This window comes from Erpetoichthys calabaricus, chromosome 3, assembly GCF_900747795.2.
Source record: "Erpetoichthys calabaricus chromosome 3, fErpCal1.3, whole genome shotgun sequence".
In the NCBI taxonomy this organism is placed as follows: Eukaryota; Metazoa; Chordata; class Cladistia; order Polypteriformes; family Polypteridae; genus Erpetoichthys; species Erpetoichthys calabaricus.
In genome coordinates this window covers 172,122,667-172,147,150 of record NC_041396.2, presented here as the reverse complement: position 1 = coordinate 172,147,150, position 24,484 = coordinate 172,122,667, and the positions used below count along the sequence as shown (strand labels likewise).

Below are 24,484 nucleotides of genomic sequence, written 5' to 3'. Positions count from 1 at the left end.
ACCATCTCTAAAGAGTTTGGACTACACCAATCCACAGTCAGATAGATTGTGTACAAATGGAGGAAATTCAAGACCATTGTTACCCTCCCCAGGAGTGGTCGACCAACAAAGATCAAACCAAGATCAAAGTGTGTAATAGCCGGCGAGGTCACAAAAGATCCCAGGGTAACTTCTAAGCAACTGAAGGCCTTTCTCACATTGGCTAATATTCATGTTCACGAGTCCACCATCAGAAGAACACTGAACAACAGTGGTGTGCACAGCAGGGTTGCAAGGAGAAAGCCTCTGCTCTCCAAAAAAAACATTGCTGTTCGTCTGCAGTTTGCTAAAGATCATATTGAAACTCAGAATGCTGGATCTGTGAGAAAGAGATACTATCCTATGTGTCACCAGTCTTTTCCCTAATCAGCAGAGATATAAAAAACAATTCTAGGTCACTCACATACATTTTCCCCTATAAGTGATGGCTTTCCATATTCCATCTTCAAAGTCACTGCTTTGGCCAAATGAAAAGGAGCAAAAAGCTACTGTATTTGCTGCTGGAAAAGGTAAATCAACGTGGGTAAACAGATTATTATCAGTCCAGTTTTTTTTATGTTTTACTGTTTCACTTAATAACTTGCTAAGTAAATTCCTTGTGAGTTCTATTTCATAAATGTTCAATTGTCTTTAAAATAAAAAGAAATGGTTCATTACATTGTTCATTACATTTTGATCCAGGCTCTGGCATTTGTTTTGGGACAGGAATGAGCAAATTAAAATTCTTAAAGTGAATTCTTTTGAATTTTTTTTGGTTTCTTCAGCATTAATACTTCACAAAATTAATAAAAGTAAAAAATAAGCCTGTCCTTCAATCTGTACTTCATGTTTTAGGTGTATGTGCAAGTAAATAAAACAGCAGAAAAAGATGAAAATATCAAAAAATCAGCTCAAGAATTCTTCAGACGTCTTGAAACTGGTGATGTTCAAGCATTGTCATTGTGGCAGCACTTTAGAAAAATTAGTATTGAAGAGTATGAAAGAATATATAAGGTATGTTCTCTGATTTTTTTTTACTATTATAAGTCCTTATTAGTGAAAAGTGCTTTTTTTTTTTAAATTTTCACTAGATGAGCAAATGTATAACAAAATCACACAATCTGCAGGGCATTGGACAATTTGGAATTTAATAGAAATACTAACAATGAAAGTCAGACCTAATAAAACTGAGGAGTTAACATGCATTTACAAATCTTCCTTATAGCTAAAAAATAAACCTGACATTTTCAAGTTTCTAGTTGCTTTTTCAGGGGTTCATGCATGACTTAGTTTAGATTCTCACAAAATATGCCAAGTAGCATCAATATCACTTATTGATAATTGGTTTTAAATGAGTGTTTATCAGAAAGCTTTACTGTTGATTATGCTTTATTAACAATATTTATGCTACTGTGACGATGCAGGTTTGCTGCATGCTCCCGTCTGCTGTCCGGGAGCCCTTAACCCGACACCGTCGGTAATGTTACCGATGAGCTAAGCAGTGAGGCAACAACATAGCAAGGAGATGGTGTACAAAAAGTGTCAAGTGCTTTTATTAAAACAACAGAACAAAAACAATGTCCAAATAAATAAATGCAGTGCCTCCAAAAAGAGTCATTAAATAAATAAATCCATAAAACAAACGTGAAGAGTGGAGGTTAAAATTTAGAAAAAGTCTCCTAAAAACAACAAGGTTAAAACCATGCAGAACGCAGTCCTTTTTTTTAAAAAAACAACAACAAGCCCGATGTCTCCTTTCCTCTGGCGGCCCCCCTGCTTCACCGTCTGGGCCCTGCATCAGGAGAGTTGCTCTCTCAGCAGCTGACCTTCACTCCACTCGACCGGTCTGGAGGCCTCATGATTCCTGGCTTCGGTCGCGCACTCATCCCAGACTGAGACTTGGTTTCCTTGACGACCAGGAGGCTCACATCAAGGACTTCACCCACCAAGCCTCCCGACTCCCGCTGCCTTCTCGGCCTTACACGGCCAGTCGTCCTTCTGCCAGTCACTCCCATTCCTTCCTACAATGCTCAACGGGAGCGACCGCTTCCTTCCGCCACCGAGTGTTGGCCAAACACCCTTCTTGTGGCTCACCTTCCAGCTGCCTGTCTGTGAGCCTGCACACGCTCGCTCGTTCTCTCTCCCTCGCTCGCTCACACCAGCTCTCTCACCACCCTGCTTCGTGCTCTCCAGCAACCTCCGTCTTTCTATCTCTTTCCTTTCATTTTCTTTTTCCCCTAGTTGCTTCTATTTTATTAAGAGGGCATGGAAGCTGCGGCAAATTAGCAGCCCCAGGAACAATCACGGATGCGGGTGATCTCTCACCTGTGCACTTAGGTGAGAAACGGCGACATCGCAAATCGCCCTGAGAACTGCTTCAGCCATACAACAACCACGCCACCTCGCTAAGCCGCGAGCGAGGAGATTATTTATTAAAACTGGTCTTTAATGGGAGCTGGGGACCACAGCTACCAAATAATATTATGCATTACTCCGTCTGTGCCAGGACATACAAAAAATAAAATACAAAAAACCTAATAGTTCAGCAAAGTTTTTCACTGACCAGAGTTACAGCACTGTTCATGCTTCTAAATAAAGAACTGTTGGTAATAAATATGCAAATTTGCCCACTGAAAATATTAAAATGGAAAAATAGTATTCTAGGACAAGGCTATGGCCCCTGTCATTTTTTTCTAAATTACTGCGCAATTGTTATTGTATTTATTTAGTTTTTTGCATATTGTAGTAGTATATTGAATTCAGAAAGTATTTATACTCCTTCACCTTCTGTACTGTTTATTGTGCTGAAGATTTAATTTTAAATGGATACATTTGATTAGACATAGTTTAAAATGGCACACACGTGTATGTAGAGTCAAATTCACACTGCATGGCAGGACAAAAACCAAGCCATGTGGTCTAAGGAGAACTCTTTGCAGACATCTGAGATATAATTGTGATAAGACACATTGTAGATCAGGGCAAGGGTATAAAACTTGTTAAGTGTTCCCAGGAGCATAGTGGCCTCAATAATTGTGAAATGGAAGATGTTTGAAACACCGGGACTCTTTCTAGTGTTTGCAATGGCCAAACTGAGTAACCTAACAAGAAAGGCCTTGCTTACAGAGGTGAGAAGAAACCCAATGGTCACTCTAACAAAGCTTCAGAAGTCATCTGCTGAGATGAGAGAACCTTTTGGAAGGGTAACCACCTCAGTAGCACTGCGTCAATCACAGGTTTATGGTAGAGTGGCTCAACTGAAGTCAGCCATAAATGAAAAGCATATGACAGTTTAAAGCACAGGTGTCGGACTGTGGTCCTCGAGGGCCACAGTGGCTGCATGTTTTCATTCTAACCATCTTCTTCAATAGTGAGCCGTTTTTACTGCTAATTAACTTTTTTTGCTTTAGTTTTAATTAACTTGACTCAGGCCCCTTAATTGTCTCATTTCCTTAATTAGTAGCCAAACAATAACGAGACATCAAACAAGCCACCATATGACCAGCTCACCTGTGCCCATCACACCATATCTGAAAATAAAGAAAGGTGAAGGTCTCAGTAAGGTTGATCTCTCAGGTCACCAAAACATTTTGACAGTGTTCTTAGAAAAAACAGAAAAATCAACAGATTTGGAAATGAGAGCAGCAACAAGCCATTGAATTAAATAACGGGCTTAATTAACAGCAAGAATCTGCTTCTCATTAAGAGACTGTTTGGAGTGAAATTGGTTGGAGTTTGAAATCCCAGTTTAGCTGGTCATTTGTTGGCTCGTTTCACGTCTCATTTCTGTTTGGCTGTCATTTATTGAAGAAACAAATCATTTCAGAGGACTGAGTCCTTAAAAACAGGGCTATTAAAATGAAGGGAAAACGAGTTACTTAGCAGTGAAAACTGGTCACTGATTAGGAAAAGGGCTAGAATGGAAACCTGTAGCCACTGCGGCCCTCCAGGCCTGGAGTTCGACACCCCTGGTTTAAAGGACTCTTGAGAGCATAAGGGAAAAGATTATCTTATCTGTTGAGACAAAAATTGAACTCTTTAGGCATAATTCCAAGCACTATATCTGGTAAAGACCAGGTGCTGGTCATCTCCTGCTCCTCCTCATTCCCTGTGGCGAAGCATAGTAGTGGCAGCATCTTTGCTATGGGGGTGCTTCTCAGCATCAGGAATATGGAAATGTCAGAATTGAGGGAAGGATAAATACAGCCAGATACAAAGAGGTCCTTGTAGAAAACCAGCTCCATAGTGAACAACCTCAGACTGGGGTGATGATTTACCTTTCAGCATGACAATGACTTGAAATATACAGCCAAGACAATGCTGGAGTGACTTTGGGGCAAGGCTTTGACTGTCCTTTAGTGGTCCAGCCATTAAGCACAGACTTAAACCACAAAGAACATTGGTGGAGAAACCTGAAGATAGCAGTTTACAGATGCTTCCCATCCAGTCTAAGTGAGCTTGAAAGAATTTGTTTGGAAAAATTGGATAAGCTGCCCAAATCCAGGTATGCAGAGCTTGTAGTCACTTACTTAAGAAAACTTAATGTTGTAATTGCTTTCAAAGGGTCTTCTTCAAAGTACTGAATTAAGGATCTAAATACTTGTATGAGTAACCAATTTCAGTTTTTGATTTTAAGTACAATTTCAGACCTTTCTGAAAACGTTTTCACTTTTTCATTATGGGTTACTGGATATCGATTGATGGGCAAAAATGACAAATTTATGCATTTAAAATTAAATCAGCCACGCAATAAAGTGTGAAGAAAGTGAGTAGGTCTTTCTGAATCCATTGTATATACAGTAGATAAGAGTCTAAGAGAAAAAAAGACAACCAAAATGTGTTTTTTTAATTTGTTTTGGAATAAAAGATACGGTATCATAGTGTAGTCAATAGATTGGATACACTTAATACCCCAAAATGGAACTTAATCAAATTATAGGCATAATTCTAATACTTTGAATAACTAGAAGGCCTAATTTAGGCACATTTCCAATATAAATCTGACTCATTTTGGCCTTTATTATTAGAGTGAAGTTGCCAGCATGTTCTAGAGGCATATACCAAGATCAAAAGACATTTAAAAAAATATATCACCAAAAGTTGTCTAGGTGATTATAAGTTTTAAAATAGGAAATGGTTTTAGTCAAAAAATTACATATATTATACAGTATTATGAGTTTACTTGTGATCATTTCAACAAGGTCAAGCTACTGTAGGTAAAAGACTGCCTATGTACTTAATACTTATAGTAAAAAGGTTCCATCTTTAAATACTTTTGAATACTTAAATACTTTAATTACATCTTGTAAACTCTATCACTACACATGATGCAAAAGCAATTTCAATAAAATAGCTAATATTAAATGCAAAGAAGATCATGTGAAGATCTGGTATGATTTTGAGTTTTTAAGTTTTGCAAAATTTATTTTTATGCCTTTTGTGTAACTGATTTAATTTATTGCTTGTTGCAGTTTTTAATCTTCAAAAATTGCACCATTTTATGACTTGTTTCATTTCATGGATGTTGCAGTTTTCTGCTTGCTGTTCTTGGTAATTCTGCTGCTATGTTGCTACCATGTGGTTCCAGGAAGTGCAATCTGTGATGTCATTGTGATAATCACATAAAAAGGCAGCACCCTCTCTCCCCTGCAACCAAAGTTGTGGATAAATTCCCAAAAAAATTTCATGTAGTAGCTAGCTTTAAAAAGACCTTCTGTTACAGGATCCTTGAATATTTATTTTAACATTTTCTCTGTTTTGTATATTTGGAATTAATTTTAGTGTTCAGACTTTCCGGCTTTAACCTTAGTCTGTCCCCTGTTATTTTTTTATCTCAAAATTGTGGTTTCAAATTTAACAGAGAGAATTTGATTGGGAAAAAAGTGATGAATATCATGAAATCAGGGGACAGTCTACTACAGTTTCTTGGCAGGTAATATCTGCTGAATAAATCCTCTTCACAAATCCTACCAATAAAATGTTAACATTTATTGAATGTCACTGTTTTAAACAGCTAACCAGTTCTGAATGAATGCCACCAGCATATATTAAAAACTCTCAAAGTGCCCTAACTGTTGCTAGCATATGAGTGGATGTTTTAGCATTATACCTACAAGTGGCATTTTTGATATCCTGGAAATTAAACCTACAAAACAGAGCTGAAAGATTAATAATAAAATATTGCTTGTTATTTTATGTGGAATTATGCTTAAATACAACAGTTGCAATTCACTCAAGACTTACGACAATAACAGTTTAGATTTTGTGTGTGTCATTAATACTTACAGTATAGAGAAATGTTCCTAAATAGCACCAGAAGCAATCCAGGGCTCAAGTGCTAGAAGGGGATGTCAACAAAGTTAACACCCTGAACCAATTTATGAATAGATTTTCCCTCCCACTACCACCTTCTTCCAATGACCTTACTTCACACACCATCCCTCCTACATCAACAACTACTACTACATCCACTGGAATGACCAGTGACATGTCCAACTCTGACCATCAATGTGGACTGACCATAACTGAAGACCAAGTAAGGAGACAACTGAGGAAGCTGCACACGGGAAAAGCTGTGGGACCAGATGGAGTCAGTCCTCGAGTTCTTAAGGCCTGTGATGACTGACTTTGTGGTGTCCTCTGTCACCTGTTTACTTTGTACCTAAGGCTTCAGAAAGTGCCACTGCTGTGGAAAACATTCTGCATTGTTCCTGTTCCAAAGAGGGCAGACACCTCTTCACCTAATGACTACAGACCTGTACCACTTATATCTCACATCATGAAGACCTTTGAGAGATTTGGTCCTGCACCATGTGAGGCCTCTTGTGGTAGCACACCAAGACCCAGGTGGATGACCCTATTGTGTCCTTAATAATTTACTATCTGTCAGTCAGACCTCAGTTTGTGAGAAGTGTGTTTCAGATAGGGATATGAGTAACACTGGAGCACCACAAGGAACAGTCATATCTTCTTTCCTCTTCACTTTGTACATCTCAGACTATAAATATAACACCAGGTTATATCACTTGCAGAAAGTGTCAGATGATGCTGCATCTTAACATCAGCAAAACCAAGGAACTGCTTACTGTATTGACTTTCACTGAATCAAAAAACACTCTATGTCCAGTCACTATTCAAGTGGTCCACTCCTACAAGTACTTGGGGATCCACATTAATGACAGGTTGGACTGGTTTTGGAATACAGACAAACTATATAAGAAAGGGCAGAGCAGGCTCTTTTTCCTTAGGAGTGCAGTCTAATGTGGTTAGTGACATCCTTTAGATCTTCTATAACACTGTGATGGCCAGTGTGATTTTTCTATGCTCTAGTGTCCTGTGCTGGTAACTTCAAATTCAGTTGAGGTCCACCAAGGCAATAGGCTAATTGAAGGGCAAGCTCAGTTATAGAATGCACTCTGGATGCCCTGGAGGTAGTAGCAAAGGAGAGAATTAAAGCAAAACTGAGTGCCTTTATGTACAATGCTGCGCACACTCTCTCTCACACACTAATACTGAGTACTTTCAGCCAATTAATTATTCAGCAGACATATGTTAAGAAATGCTACTGGGGCTACTTAAAACCAAAAACAATATGTCTGCATGACAGCCAAGTCAGAACTTTATTTTTAATTTTCTTGCCTTAAAGTCATTCTGGTGTATGTTCAGACCAAAGAGTGTGTGTGCATATTTATTTACTTGCTTATTTGTCTTCCTGTTATTTATTTATTTATTTAAAGAGCTTCTGTAAAAAAGCCAAATTCCCCTCTGGTGATAATGTTCTGTTTATATCTATACTGTTAAATATCTATTGCTTCTGCAAAAATACAGTTATTTATACCACTGAAATGGTCTTTTGAGCAGTTAATGAAAAAAAAAGTTTATTTATATTTAAGTGGCAAAATGGTGTAACAGGATTCCCAGCTCACTTACAGTTTTAGGAATCTATATTGCCAGCCAGTTATCTGTGTGGAGTTTATGCATTCTGCCTGGGTCATCATGGCTGAGTAGGTATTAAGTGTGTAGTAATTTAATTGGAATATTAAATTAGCTTGAGTGATGTGAGCAGTGAAATTGGTGTAAGTGATTTGAGAATGCCCTGTGATGAGCTGGCATCACACTTTGATATTGCTAAGCTGTATTCAGTCATGTAAATAAAAAAATAGCACATGAAAATAGGTAGATAAATTAAAATGTGTGCAGTCTACTAGAAACTAACTTTTATCTTTTTATATTTTTAGCGTTTAGGTATACATTTTGAAGAGTACTCAGGGGAATCCCTATATCAGAAGTCATCTCAGACAGTCCTAGACCAGCTTGAAAAACAAGGACTTCTCAAGAAAACAAAGTATGTCATTGATAGTGGGTCACTCACTGTAATTTTCCTTTCCATGTTTTCTGTAGTGTAGAGATGGTGTTTAGATCATTTATATTTGTTAGAGCTATGGCTGCACAATTAATTGTATATTAATTTTGATTGCGATTTGTAGCGTGCGGCCGGGGCTTTTGCCCGGCCAGGACGCTTCCACACTGGGAGGACCGGGGTAGCAAGCATGCCAGAGAGTTACCTCCCTCAGGATGCAGGATGGCAATCCCCCTGGGTTGCAGCGGTGCCTCGGACTCCTGCAGTGCTTCATGGGAATTAGAGTATGGTGCAGCCATGTTGGGATCCGCAGGTGCCGCCAGGGGGTGCTGCAGCAGGAGCTGCTGAGCCCTTTTGGGCAGTTCTTCCGCCACATCCGGAAGTGCTGCTGGAAACGAGTAATCAAACACCTGGAGCACTTCAAGGTGCGTTATAAAAGGAGCCAGCAGCCACTACTCGGGGAACCAGAAGTGGGAGGAGGAAGATGAAGCTTGACCAGAGGAGTGGAGGAGAAAGAAAAGAGTGGAGAAGGAGTATTGTTTGTGTGCTGTGTTTTGGATTATGTTGTGCCAGTGGGAAACAGGGAAGGCGTTTCCCACGAGAAAAAGAAAAAAATAAAACCTTTGTGCCTTGAACTTGTGTCCCACGCTTGTCTGTGTTGGGTTAAGGTGGCGGTGCCAGCCTGGTGGGCCACAGATTACAACTGCCTTGATACACTCTTTGCAGAAAGTGGGGATTACTGCTTTCCATTCAGTACTTCCCCTCTGTCAGGAATGGAAGTTTCCCAGTTACAGATGGCTGTAAACAGCAAATCAGTGTTGTAATAAAGCACAGACACATTCACTCAGCTTGATTGCTTTTGCTAATTTGGGGGTACTGACATTTTATGTGTGTGTTTGCAGCAGCTTCCTGAAAAATTGAGAAGTAATGTTGATCAGATAATGCCAAAATGAATACAGATATCTGTGATTTAGAATCATTTTGTTTTCAATAGAAACAATGTTGACCAAAAAAACGTATTTCACCAAATGTTGCAACACGGCAAGCAAACTTTTATACAACCATCCAAAATTCAACCACATACTTTTTACAGAGAGTGCATGAAAGATAAGATAGCAACACCAAGTCCGGCATATGTCAGAGATACAGTTAATCATACATTACCTGTTTACGCTATATGCAGGTCTATATCCAGCAGGCTATCAAAAGCAAATTCATATAAAAGAAGCCATTGAATTTTCACAGTCTGAATCAAAATTCACTTTAAGGCCAGGTATACTAATCTGTAGTAGGAATTTGTCTTGATGGTATTGGTACATTATATAAAGACAATACAAAAGATAAATATAAGAGGATAAAATATAAAATGTGATGCAGCATAAAAGAGCAATATAAAAGGTAGGATTAAAATGTCCAGGCAGTCTAGTGTGCAGGTACACCTAGATATTAGTAAGAATAACTACACATAGAAAAAAACTGTTTAGTTAACGTGTTACAGTATTTAATAAGAAAGAAAGCCTTGCATAAAACTGTGTCCAGTGAAGATTTTAAAAAAATGATTAACACCCACGGGATAAAAGATATGTCATCTCGTCTTGAAATTATTTTTCCAAAGCTGTGTTGCCTTTTCTTTATTCAAAATTGAAATGCATCTGAAACAAGTGTTGCTTAATGCAGCACAACTGACTTGTGGTTAAGTACAACACTGAAAAGCTTGCAGTGTTGCTTTCTGTAAATGAGTGTGTCTTTCATTACAATACAGGAACAGCGACACAGCTACTTAAGGGCTGAGTCTGGACAAGAAACCAGCGCTTTAGCAACGTCATGCAACAGGGTGTTACCATCTGAATACTTCTTGAGCTTGCTATATATTAATACATTTATTGTGCTTACATAACTGCACAATAGAACTATCAGGTTGTGTTTATATTCACTTCTTAATCTTGGGTGACTGCTATTAAAAATGTAATTTTTACATGCATTAACAATCTAACTTTTACATTTTTTTGGTTTTTTAGAAGTAACATTTGTTTTGGAAAAAAAAGTATTTTTTGTGTTATACTTAGTATTTAATAATTGTTTGTATATAATTTGCTATGTTAAAAAACAGTACAAATAACAAATAAGTGTGCTGTATCTGTACCATAATAATTAAAAGACAAACAATATTAAATGCTTTTTAAAAAATTTTTAACTAATCAGCTATTTTACTTAACACATTTTAAGTGGTTTCCAGCAAAATTAAGGTTCTACTGTACTGTATGTATACAGAATACATTATATGCAGTTGGCATTACAAAAGAACATAATTTTAACTGTATTGCTTTTAACTGAAATTAATAGTTTCAATTATAATATCAAATGCAGTAATACTTAATTATTAATTTTGTCATAATCATGCACCTCTAACTAGAGCTATATTGTCAAGAAAAATGAGCTGCTATGGATTAACGTTGGCATATTGTTATATCCATCAGGGGCCAGGCAAAGAATAGTCCATAACTGTCCCTCATAATGGTTCCAGATAGGCAGACACAGTAGCAACCTAGAGCATAACGTAATAATGCAAAACAAAAAAGTGCAAATTATCACATTAGTCAATGACCCAGAACTATATTCTACTCATTCTGCTCACACAATATCCCCATTTTACATTTATTGTATAATAAAGAATATAATAGCATTAAAAAGGACTTTGGGATGGATAATTACATAAAAGTTAGTTAAAAACATGAAAGGTTGATGGTAGATATTAAAAGAAACAAATTAGCAACACCAAACCTGAAAATACTGTATGTTGAATTGGACAAAGTAGATGGATATAAATATCAGGTATCATGCACACAAAAATTATTGTAAACTGGGCACATATTTCTGCTTCCGGACACAAGACTAAAAATGAAAAATCCATCCATTATTTTTTTAATTCGGTTTTTCAGTTTCAATTCTGGTGCCCTCTTCCAGATTTTTTCCTTTCTTACACCCATTGTTACCTGGATAGGTTCTAACCCCCTTATAACTTTAATGGGTGAAAAGCAGGTTTGAGAATATATTTATGCACAAATATTCAATCTAGGCACTTTCTTTTGTCTAGTCTATATCCTTTTTTAAATTACTGGTCGATTAACAGATTGAGACCATAAAGTAAATTGGTGTCCCTTGTAGGTTGTGAAAAGGCATAAAATCTCTGTATTAAATAGGCTGTTTTTTATTTATTTAATTTCATATTTTCATTTTCCTTAAAGATTTGTATGTTTTTGCAAAATAATTGTCCATTGTTAATCTTTGTGATTTATCTGTTGATTATGAGCATGCTGAATGTATTATAGTTTATATTAAATTTTAGAGTATGTCTGTAATATTGCTGAAATTCAAATTGACAAAATATTTGCAATCAGACTTCAATAGTTACCCTCAAAATAGGCAGTATTTCGGCTTTTAGATTAAAATCCATCAGTGTTGTGAAGCGTTCCTTTTCATTTATCATTTCAAATATTTTTATACACTTCCACCACATAACTGAAATAGCAGGGATTGTGCAGTTGTGTGAATTATCTCTCTAATGGACATATACAGTTCTGAAAGCATTTGATTGATTTATTTTTGATGTCTTGTGTGACTTGTATTCTGATGCCTGATGTTGTAATCTGTATATACAGTATATAAAATCCAACGTCTGTCTGTCTGTCCGCTTTTCACGGGAGAAGTACTTAACAGGTTTTTTACTATAATTTGCTTGAACATTCCAGTTGATTTTGTGATTTCTGTCAGAGTGACAAGTATCATAGTTCACTTGCAGGAGTGATTTATTTGTACTAATCCGAGACAGAGGCTGCGGGCTGAGGGTAGGGGTTGGGCCCTCCTCACTTGCGTGCCAGCCTCCATTCGAATCGGTCTACCTCTGGCTATGTCTTGGAGCATAACTTGCCTTCACTTTGCTAGCGATACCTATTTGTTTATTGATTTTTAAAGATTGTCCTGTTTCACGACTACACGTGTGGAGCCGTGGGGATAGCTAGTAATATATATAATAAATATATATTTTGTGTTTCACTTCTGATAACTCAGTGGTTATTTTAAGATAGGCTTGTCATTTTCTTAGTTACTATAGAGATATGGGGCCTCATGTATAACGCCATGCGTAGAATTCACACTAAAACATGCCGTATGGACAAAATTGGAAATGTGCATACACACAAAAAAATCCAGATGCATAAAACTGTACGTACACCAAGTTCCATGCAATTACTCTTTATATATCCCAGTGAACGTTAAATTTAAGATACATGCACGCGCCTACAACCCCACCTGAACTCCTCTCATATGCAAATTAGCCCCTTTTATTCAGTGTTTTGTTAAGACAATAGCAAAAGCATGTGGGGGAAAAAAGAATTTCAGCGAATGTGAAGTGGAGGCAAGGAAAAACATACAATTTGTGGTCTTAAGCAGTGGTATAAGCAACAAAAGGAAATTGATGGAGTAATACAGCGTGGTAGAGACACTCGAAATTTCAAGTTCAGAAGGTTGCACAGTGCCCAGAATAAAAAAATTGTGTTCAGATATCAAAGTCAATGTGAAAAGGCGTGTCGTAGCAAACCGTCTGTTTATTCTGTTTCAGACAATGTTACAAAAGCTGATCCCTGTGCCAAGGACACAAATCCACGTGGTGATGTTGCTGCTGTGCCCAGTTAATCTTCAAGCGCTGGCTGCACACACTCCTCTGCCTTGGAAACCGCTGAGCATCCATCTGGCTGTCTGCTGATGGATGCTGTTCTGGAGTCACAAAATGCAATAGTAGATGCTGTAAGAGATGTGGCCAATGAACTAAGAAATATAAAGGCTGTTCTATGTGATATTGACCACAAATTAAATGAATTGGTTAATAAATACATACTGCATCTGATTACCTGTTTGTACATTCTGCTAATTACATTCAAACAAAGTTGTAATGCTGTCTGATTTGGCTCATCATTTGGTGGGTCAGGGCCAGGTTTATCATACCATATCTCTTCAGGTATGGGCAAGCCATGATTGTTTGCCACATGATGCAGCATGCTGCAATGCTTGCACAATGTGACGCACTTTCTGTGGACAATAAAGCAGCACACCAATAGAGTGGAAATGCTTTCTATTTACATAAGCAAACTCAACTCAGTGATGTTTGTAAAATAACCGATCGGTCAGTAAGTTCACTTTAAAATGCTCCTGTGGCTAAAAACTCAAGAGTGGACACAACTTGCAAAGGAGCAGGTAGAGCACAATTCCTTAAAGTCTGCCTGGTGCAAATTGACTAGACAGCTTCAAGAGGATAGCTTTTAGAAATTGAAAATGACTTAGAAGTCAGTCGTCATTATCTATAAATACACACTCTTTTATTTCTTCCATTTGCGATTTCTTCTAACAACACTAAAGCAGCTATGGTAATTGGAATAGGTTGGACATTCCATCCATCCATCCATCCATTATCCAGCCCACTATATCCTAACTACAGGGTCACGGGGGTCTGCTGGAGCCAATCCCAGCCAACACAGGGTGCAAGGCAGGAAAAAAACCCCAGGCAGGGCTCCAGCCCACCACAGGTTTGGACATTCCGTGTACCATTATATTGCTACAGAATGATTACAATGAAGTGAATTAAATTTGTAAATGATATGCATTTAATTTTGGTATATTTGATAAAACTGGCGTCATGGATCGGAATATGAAAAAGAAGGGCAGCGACACAGAAACAGTAGCAGTGCTTTGATGCTGGGTGCCGCCTGTTTGCAAAACTGAGCAGAAAAGTGTGTACGCACAGTGTGATGCTGCCATGAGAATGTGCATGGTTTTACACCAAGTTTAGATTTTATACATCTCGAACTGAGAGTGGAAACGGGCATACACAGCATTTTTGTTCATAAACACCCTTTATACGAGTAAAACCAGAATAAAGAGTAATGCAAATATCCATCCATCCATCCATTTTCCAACCCGCTGAATCCGAACACAGGGTCACGGGGGTCTGCTGGAGCCAATCCCAGCCAACACAGGGCACAAGGCAGGAAACAATCCTGGGCAGGGTGCCAACCCACCGCAGGACACACACAAACACACCCACACACCAAGCACACACTAGGGCCAATTTAGAATCGCCAATCCACCTAACCTGCATATCTTTGGACTGTGGGAGGAAACCGGAGCGCCCGGAGGAAACCCACGCAGACACGGGGAGAACATGCAAACTCCACGCAGGGAGGACCCGGGAATCGAACCCAGGTCCCCAGGTCTCCCAACTGCGAGGCAGCAGCGCTACCCACTGCGCCACCGTGCCGCCCACTAATGCAAATATAGATAGAAAAAAAGAAAGCAGAATAATTTAGGGACCAGTGATCAGGAAAGTATCTCTTAGAACAAATGCAAGGTGAAAGTAATTTATATACTTTTTTCAACAAAACTGAGCTTAGGTGAGAGCACCATAACAGTGGCATTGGACTACTACGTAGAATTGCTCTTCTGGGCAAAAGAGGCGTTGCCTGGGACATATATTGCATTGTTCTAGGACAATTGTATTGTGTTCGCAAGAACTACTGTATTGGTTTTATTATTTATTTTGTGGAATAACATGATGTCAAGAATTTATGATTTAAAAGTAGAACAAAACTATCAAGTCACTCAAACTATTTTACATATTAGAAGAGAAAATCATAGAAGAAAATATGTAGTGACTATTGGCTATATAAAGCTGACAGGTGAAAATTATGTGCATCATACTGGTTTATTAAAAGTGAGTTCAGAAAATGCATTAATTGATAGAGTTGTAACAAATTAAGAATATAGTCATGCATCCAATATCAAACTTCCATCCACAGTTGAGATGGTCCAGGTTAGACAGATAAATTAGAGGCACAGCTACTCTCTCAGTGCTATCCAGTTTTATTATTAGCTTTTAGGTTTCCAGCTACTTGTGGGATTTTTTCTTCTACTGTGTTTTCCCGAAAATAAGACCGGGTCTAATATTAATTTTTGCTCCAAAAGTTTGCACTAAGGCTTATTTTTGGGGGATATCTTACTGTATATTTATTCATGATAATGAAAATGTCTTTTTTGTGATTAAAGTGGAAATTTCTGCTTTAAACTCGAAATGTCCACATTAACCTCGTAGTTTACTTTATCATTAAAGCAGACCGTCTTAAACGTCATCTTAAAACCGACTCAGTTGTTAAATCACTACGCGCTTCTGGTTTTTCCTCCTGACCTGACAGCAGCAGCAAGCAGCATCGCCAGACGAAACACATTAAATTTATAATATTCCAGCTCTCTGCACATTTAGAATTCTTAGATTTATACTTAATATCACTTTCATGATGAAATGCATTAAAATATGTATGTTACATTTTACAGATAAATCATTAACTTTGTTTAAATAATGAATACTGTTAATAGTTTCACATATGGGGTGGCACGGTGGCAGAGCGGTAGTGCTGCTGTCTCGCAGGGAGTCACGTCCCTTGTGATCCCTGCTTGGAGTTTACATGTTTTCCTGGTGGGTTTCCACAGTGTGCTCAGTTTTCCATCCAAAGACATGAAGGTTTGGGGATTTGGTGAAGCTACAATGACGTTAGTGTATGGGTGTGCTTGTGTTCACCTTGCGATGAGCTGATGCCCCAACCAGGGATTTTGTTTCTGTGTTGTGCCGATGCTTGCTGGAATGGGCGCATCCCCGAATTGATGGATGTAATCATTAAACATCCTTTTCAGAGATATTGTGGCAGTCTCTTCGGAATTTAATGGATATTTTGGGCACACACGTCGCATTGCGTGAAGTATAAACCTGGCCTTGGGCGCCTAACTTTTCAGCTGACAATCTTGACTAGGGCTTATTTTTGGGGTAGGGCTTATATTACAAAGCAGCCTGAAAATCATGCTAGGGTTTATTTTCGGAGTAGATCTTATTTTCGGGGAAACACGGTGTATTATTTGTTACCCCTTGTAAGTTTTTATATTAAATAACATATTGAAATACCTTGTAGTTTACATACAGTATAATAAATTCAATAAGTGTGTAATATACCGAGAATTCATTTCTTTGACTAAAAATACTTACTATAATCTGAGTCCTTTGTCACATATTCTTAGTAGAGTAGATTTATTCTCCTTAATATGAATATATTTCATTTTGTAAGCCTTAGTGCCTTAAATACAGCATCATTCTTTCTCAGAGTAAAGGTAATAGGTTAGTACAAAGTAAAGATGTCAGTAAATCTTAAATTTAACTAGCTTCAAAAAATATTTGATAAAACTGGGTTATTAAAATGTGTTTTCCTCTTAATTTTGAAGTATTGTAGTAAAATAGCATATAGTCTTACACGTGCAAGCAACACAAATACATTTTTGCAAAAGTTGGCTCCTGTTATCTCAATACATATTATTAGAAAATCCTGAATAATTAAATGTTTTTAGATAATAGGTCATCTGCCTTCTTTGAAAACATTTGCCATGTGTTTTTCTTTAGAGAAGTGTAAAATTCTTTATTTTTATGGTAAAAGTATCCCATTACCAAATTCATTTTCAGAGAAAACATTTGCAAATGCTTTATTTTTTTTTGTAGGGAAGGAGTAGGTGTGGTGGATCTCTCCGTTGCTAGAGATATGACATCCTGTGCCACTTTAGTGAGGAGTAATGGCACTTCTTTGTACTTAACCAGGCAAGTTCACCAAATGACAAATAAAATGTGATGTTCATTTTGATTACTTTATATGTTACATTTACACCCTTGTTTTACAGGGATCTTGCAGCAGCAATTGATAGAATGGACAGATTTAATTTTGATGAGATGATTTATGTGGTAAGTTTAATTTTTATTTTCAATACATATTGTAGTGCTATATCTGTGGCCATATATTAATCTAAAAATTAGGGAATATAGACATGACTGAATGTTCTTTCTAGTGTTTTTTATTTCTGTGTATCTCCCACTGCCAGAAAGTGTACATTGGTTTAACATACAGTAGCTACCTTAATGTCTATATATGATTTTTCCCTAGAAATATATTGTAACAAAGTCCAATATATAGTAGCACACAATTGTTAATGTTGGTTATTAAATGTTTCTTCTTTACTTATTAGAATTTAAGAGCAAAATAATAATTTTAACGAGAGCAAGACATCGATTACCTTCCACTGTTCACCTAATTTTGTATATTATAATGTTTAAACAACTGTAATTTTTATTGTTAAAATTAACTGTCAGAATCACAAGACTAGTAAGTAACTTGTCCATGTTTCACATGCTCAGTATTTAGAAAACCAACATGCTAAGCTGATAAGTTAAAAACTTTGGCTCTCAATTTTTGTTATTTCATAAAGGATTGGGTGTGTCTTAGCTTCTTCATGCAATCACTTTTAGTGTCAGATGGAAATGTGGCTCTTGCTTGCATATACGTCACACCCCCTTTAATCCCTTCGAAAAAGAGGTACCCAAGTGAGTTCCTGGAGAGTGGAACCTTACTATGTCCATTACTATGTTTTCATTTAAAAATGACATTTTTAAAACAAAACGATCACCATTCATATTCACATTTTTATATAATTTATGAAAATACCTCTGTCCACACTAAATTGTCCGAAAATGCATATGACATAGATGTTCTCCTGTACTGGTCATGCATGCGATGGCGTAAAAAAATCCTTGAAGGAATGCTAACATCTCAGCCACAGAATTTGTTTGCCTTTAGCACATGTATGCATTATTTAGAATGTACAAAACTCAACTCTTCTATGTCTGCTCTGTAGGAATATATTTTTCTTTTGTATAGTGTGAACAATGAGGGAATGAGACGTTGTAATAATTTGGATCCAATCTGGGAAGGTCCACGTAATAAGCACAAACAAATCAGGGCGCGATTAGAGTCTGTGTTCTCAGAAAACTGTGTATTTAATTGATTTAAATGATTTTACCACATAGAAAAATTGTGAAATAAGTGAAGGGGTCTGAATAATTTCTGAATCCATTGTATAATATATTCACATTAATAACATAGTTTTAATGTGTGCCCTGAGCAATTACTTTTCTCATACTTGCAGAGCATGTATGTTTTGTACAATAAAAATTGTACTTCACAAATGGCTATTTACACCACCTGATCCTAAAGGATACTGCCATGCAGCATTCAGTATGTGTGTTGAAAAATGATAGCACATTGTGCATTCCCAAGTGTATTCTATGAATGGGCTGGATTTGTAATGTCATGTGTAATAGAGTATTTACAAAAAAGAAAAAAACTGAAATATAGGGTACACTTGTATGTGTGTTTTAATGTCCCTTACTAGCATGGTCACAACTACTATATATAACTTAATACAATAAGCTGGCATCATTCCTCAAGACCTGTCTCCATTAACTCTGCAGTGTATAATTGACATGGACCATTGACTTGGAGACTTGTTTCTGTGGAAAAAAAATAGTCATTTAGCATAGGCTTTGTACTGCTAAAAAGCTGGCAAACTTAATAGAAATACATAGTTCCACAGGAACTAATTTAGTTGGCAGGGGAAAGGAAATACAATATGAATGTTTAATTCCTTGGTTAAACTGGAAGAAACACCCAAGTTGGAAGAATCTCATAGAGAACCAAATATAGAAATAATAAAAATGAGAAATTCCTGAATTAGGAGATGCAAATACTGAAAATGAAATGAGGATATGGTGGCTTAGTAAGCATGGTTCCATCAAATATTTGAGTTTATAATATCAAATTAGAAATATTTTGTACATTTTTGACTAAAAAAACAGTAATGTAACTTTGTAACCATGGAAAACGGTGTACTGTAGCATATACACCTTATATGATTTTCACTTATGTGTCCATCATACAATATCTGTTTTGATAAAACATTTGAAAACAACGGAGCTGAAGGTCTGAGAAATATTGAATACTGTTTTTCTACAAGACATGTGGATTTAATGTCTGCTAGCAGAATCAGAGGACTAGAAAGCAATTGGGTTTTCTAAGATGTTTCACTAACAGCAAGAATTGATTTCCAGTTAAGAAAGCTGAAGTGAAAATGGTTGTTCCCCGGGAAGTGAGATGTGAGTTAGATGGTCACCTGTTGGTTTGCTTTACGTCTATTTCTTGTTTGGCTACTAGGTAATGAGAAAATAAGCAATTGAGGGTTATAAATATTAAAGATCAAGCAATTTATAATTAAAGTAAAAGAAGTATGTTCCACAAAGTATATCAAATCAAAATAATCAAAATTAGCAGCAGTAATTGGTACTTATTAAAAAAGTGGTTGGACTAGAAAACTGTAGCCAGTATACCCAAATGTTCGACACCCCAGCTATATTATAAGGTGGTGCATCTGCCTGTACTACCAGTAACATAAGTAGTATACAGTTTTGATAATAGGAAGAGCAGGCGTCTGCAGATTGAAAGAAGTGAAAAGGCTTATATACTGTTTTCTTGTTCTTAATCGTTAAAATTTTCATTTGTTAATTAGTCCTGTTGGCTTATTGCAGATCTTCTCTACCTGCACACCTCTTACAAAGTTCGTGACATACAGTTATTGCCCACAATAAAATTGGATGGTGTGCTTCATGGCTATAGTATTAGATGCTTCACTGTGATCATTTACTGGTGCAAATGTTGGGTAGTAGTGTGATTGTTATAAATACATAAGTTTGTATGTAATAGGCTGATTTTATTTTACATTTTATTTTATTTAACACTCAGTTTGCTCCAATATGGTGACTATCACCTTGTGGTCCACTTGACTAACACTTGAGGTTCACAGGTGATCCGCAGACAACACTATGAGAACCACTGATATAAATTTCTTACTTGGTTTACTAAAGTAACATTTTGGCTAACATTACTCTGTCTTTTAGCTACCTAAAATAATCCATTCATAAAGTATCATCAGAGACTGAGGAAGAGAGATTGATTAACAATCACTCCTTTCATGCAGATATGTGATGCTTACATTTTTTTATAATTTCACTGCCCTTCAAGTACTAGGGTGTTGTACCAAAGGGGCCTAAGTTGCCTCGAAAGCTTGCATATTTTAATCTTTTTAGTTAGCCAATAAAAGGTGTCATTTTGCTTGACTTCTCACTCCACTGCCCTTCAACAAACACACAAGCATCATGGGCACAACTGAGAGGGAAGGTTTCTTAAGTCTTGAAATATATCCTGGATATTTTATATACATGGATTTTCGGTTCATCCAATGTTACTTCTGTTTGAGGGTAGATTGACCTAGTTTAATGGTTAGGAACTGTTGGTTTGATGGTGGTGTATTGTCCTTTGTATTTGCAGAACATTTTGCAGTAGCTAGTTGTACAACGGCACCCAAAGGCAGGATAGGAAACGCTGTAAAAAGCATAATATTAGATGGAATCATAGCCTTAAAGTCGAATTTTAATGTAAATTTGACAGTAATACATGTTAATTTTTTACTAACTAGGGGGCTTTGCCCCGTACTCGCTTTGTGAGCCCACTCACTCCCCCCAACCCCGGGGCGCACCACGCTCCAGCCACTTGGCATCTCTGCCGCTCACATTGTGAAGGGGGTGGTGAAGGGGGTGGCTGAGTGCATGCTTTGTAGATGCGGATGGATCACCTGCTTGCTTACTGCTCCTCCTGCCGTGCTGCATGTTCTGCTTCTCGCGCTGTGTGTTGATCATTTCAAAGCCTGTACAGCAGCTGTCCTTGCTTCGCTTGCTTACCACGCCCCGTGCCACTTCGCGTCTGTGCCACTCACATTGTGAAGGCGGGGAGGTTTGGTGGAAGCAAGCTAAGGAGATGCGGATGGATCAGCTGCTGTCTTTCTGCTGCTGAGCTGCGTGTTCTGCTTGTCACGCTGCACGTCTATCATTTAAAACCCTGCACAGCAGCTGTCCTTTGGACTCACTGCTTTGTCTTGCGGGACGTTAAAGTGTCTCTCGCAGGATGTCAAAGTGTTTCTCACAGGACATCCAGGCTGATTATTGCTTTCCTTATTTTCTGAATTTGCACATAGATTATTATTGTTCTCTTGTGCATCCTTTTTTGCCTTCTTTTCTCTCCAACGCTTTTGTGTCTCTTTTCAACATGCTGCTCTTTCTTCTTCACTTAGTCATTCATGTGCCATCTAGAACGTATGACATTTTTAGAGCTGGGAGAAGTGTGTCTGCCAAAAGCATTCCAACAACTGTGAGGTTTGATGTCCGTGAACTTGTTTTAAATTGTTTGTAAGTAGGGCATGACGTGTAAATGTCACTGTCTCACGGGTCTTGCTTCCTAAGGTTGCAATGTTTAGTCTCTCCGAGAAGATCACGTCTCGACCCAAGATTTTTTTATATGATAGATATTACAAATATTTTTGGGGGCATTATTTGTCCCTTCCTTTGTGTTTTAAGGTGCAGTATTGTTTAATTTGGGGTCATTTTTGCCCTTTGCCACAATTAGTTCTGATGCTATCTGTAAAAAGTCAGTGACGTAGTCATAGCATTCTACAGTCCTCTGCGCCCTGCTACATCATAGAGGTGGACTCTGAAAATTAAAAGCAAGCAAGCCGTAAGTACAAATAGTGAAATATGTTGGCACCTGCAAGGAAAGAAGGAAAGAAGAAGTGTTTTAGACTATGCAAATGGAGGAGAGCTGCATTGTGTTCCATATTGATGGGCTGCCAAAATTAAGTAGCAAAAATAAAGCAACAATGCCAGACTTTTGTGTGGTGCAATACAAATTATGGATTGAACCGTGATAAAAAAAGAGAGAAATGTGTAATCAGTCACCCCTTGCAATTCCTGGTCATATAATTTGACTCCCTTAGAGGCAACAAGATTCAGCTATTACAGTTATTAAATTTAACATGTGCTCTGACTAGCAGTTGTGTCAAGTCAAAAAGAGTGACACTGGTTTCAGGCAACTGCTGAATATACAATATTGAATCTCTGAAGAGAGCATTAGCCAAGAGTAGAGATGTTTAGTGTATTGAAAGGAGTAGATGCAAAATATATAAATAAATATATATAGTTGGTTATTTTATAGCTGTTTGATTTTTTCTGTTTTCTGGAGAATGATCATAGTCAATTAACATATACAATTAGTTTATTATGTCTGTATGCATGTTACCTTCCTTCTGGGGATTTTTTTTCATTTGGAAGTTATAAGTTATGTTAAAGGAATACTTTAATGTTCCTGAGGATTAATGAAAATAAAAAGTTAGTATTTCCTACTTTTCTTAGAAATGATATTGTAACCCTTTTACAAACTGACTTTAAAAGAACTTGAGAGGCAGGGTCTGAAAGGCACACCATTATCAGGATAATGACAGTCTAAACAAGTTAAAAAAGTACATAAAGGTCAATGCCTCTTTTTCTGCATGTCACTGTGGTATAGCGGGTCCGCGGCTTCCAATAAAAAAGACTGGGTTTTAAATCAGTATAGCCGTACCATTCTCCGTGGCCACGATTGCACGACCGCGGAGAGTTAATGGGGTAGTTGGAGCTAGTCGCACCTGCACGTGTGGGTGCGGTCGTTCTCGATTGCCTCATTGGCTTCCTGCAGTGCATGATTAAGGCACTGTGCCAAAGGAGGCGCGCAAGGGTGTATTTATACGGGTCGACACCAGGGGAAAGGGGGATGGAGAAATCTAGAATGGGAGAGATTAATTGAGGTGAAGGAAAAAGAGGTAAAGTGACGTGAGAAAGGCAGTCTAAGCAGGAGGATCTGGCCACCTGAAAAGAGGAAGGCGAACGAGCTAGGGCCCCGCAAAGGAGTGTTAGTTGGTTGTGCTCTGGGGGCTAGTTCGCCCCACTGAATGTTCGAGGAGTGGGGTGAGCAGGGCAGGTGTCCTCCCGAGGGATCTGAGGAGCGACTGCGGGAGTGCGAAAGATGAAGGGAGGAGAGCCGACCTCGGACGGTCTGGCAGTGACGTCCGTAAGGAGGCTAAGACGGAGGTTGGCAGAAGGAGCTCATGGCTGTGGGGTCTCCGCTGGCTGATGCAGCAATTGGTGAGCCGGAGAGAATGAGAGACGAAGGTGGGCTGGACAGTAAAGAGAGAGAGATTGCATTGTAACTTCTGCATTTTTACCTCTGATTTTAAAGGATTTATTTATTGATGGCTTTTATCCTCACTGGACACTTGTTTTATGATGAATTTATTTATTGACACCTGATGCACTGCACTTTGGACTCTATTGTTTTAATAAAAGCACTTATGCACTTTTTGGATATATCCCCTGGTTTCATGTGAGATTCGTCCTCATTTGTCAGCTCATCTCTGTGACATTACCGACAGTGTTGGGTTCAGAGCTCCCATAAGGACGTTGGGAGCTTGGAGAGAACCCGCATTGTCACAGTCACCCTTTGTAAAAAAAATGCTTCCCTGTTATAGTGATGTAGTCAGATGATAAAAGAAATTACTCCGGCACCTGAATAAGTAGCTGTTTATCAAAGTTGGGTTTGGCAGTCATTTTGTGTCTGCCAGACACCTGAAGAATTTGTTGCAGCCTGGACACAACTAGATACTCTTTACTCAATGTCAATTGAAACTGTAGAAATGTTATATTTTGTTTTACCTGTTTTTTTATTAATATTTTACTTTTATTAAACTGATTAGTCAGAGCAGCATGAATAGGAACTACAATAAACAGACTCTGCTAATTAAATAAATATACAGTATAAGAGACACATGATAATAAGGAAATGTGTCCTTTTCTTCTCAATCTGTGCTAAGTTGCTTCCACAAGGTACATAAAAATAATCATGAGGGAAGAGATGTCAATTTAGTCCATTAATGTCATTGTGTGGACCAATGACTAACTTTTCTCTAAAAACGGCACTTGCCTGAGAGCTAGAAAGGAGGAAATGTTGCATATACATTGAAAAGATATGTCATTCAAATATTAAAAAAGACATAAAAAGGAAAAACAGCTAAAAGAAGTCATATTGTAAAATAGCTGAGCAAAGTATGAGTCAGGTTTGCCCCCGTACTTCATTTCAATTACTTTAATTTTGACATTCTGCATTTCACTATTATAACTTACCTTTTATGACTTGTATCACAAATCTGTGAGGAGCCTTAACAAATATTTTTTTTCTTATTTTCCAAATCTGCTTATTGAAGTAAATGGTTGTTGGA

At 37.7% G+C, this 24,484-nt stretch overlaps 1 protein-coding gene across 1 annotated transcript in view; it reads left to right on the top strand.

Annotated features, from left to right (window-relative positions):
- Nucleotides 1-24,484, top strand: part of rars2 (arginyl-tRNA synthetase 2, mitochondrial) — a 119,083-nt gene that overhangs the window by 65,147 nt on the left and 29,452 nt on the right. Inside the window, exons 9-12 of the mRNA XM_028797531.2 lie at nt 874-1,032; nt 8,256-8,362; nt 16,965-17,060; nt 17,141-17,201. Coding sequence (XP_028653364.2) covers nt 874-1,032; nt 8,256-8,362; nt 16,965-17,060; nt 17,141-17,201 — 423 coding nt within the window. The remainder of the gene's footprint in view (nt 1-873; nt 1,033-8,255; nt 8,363-16,964; nt 17,061-17,140; nt 17,202-24,484) is intronic.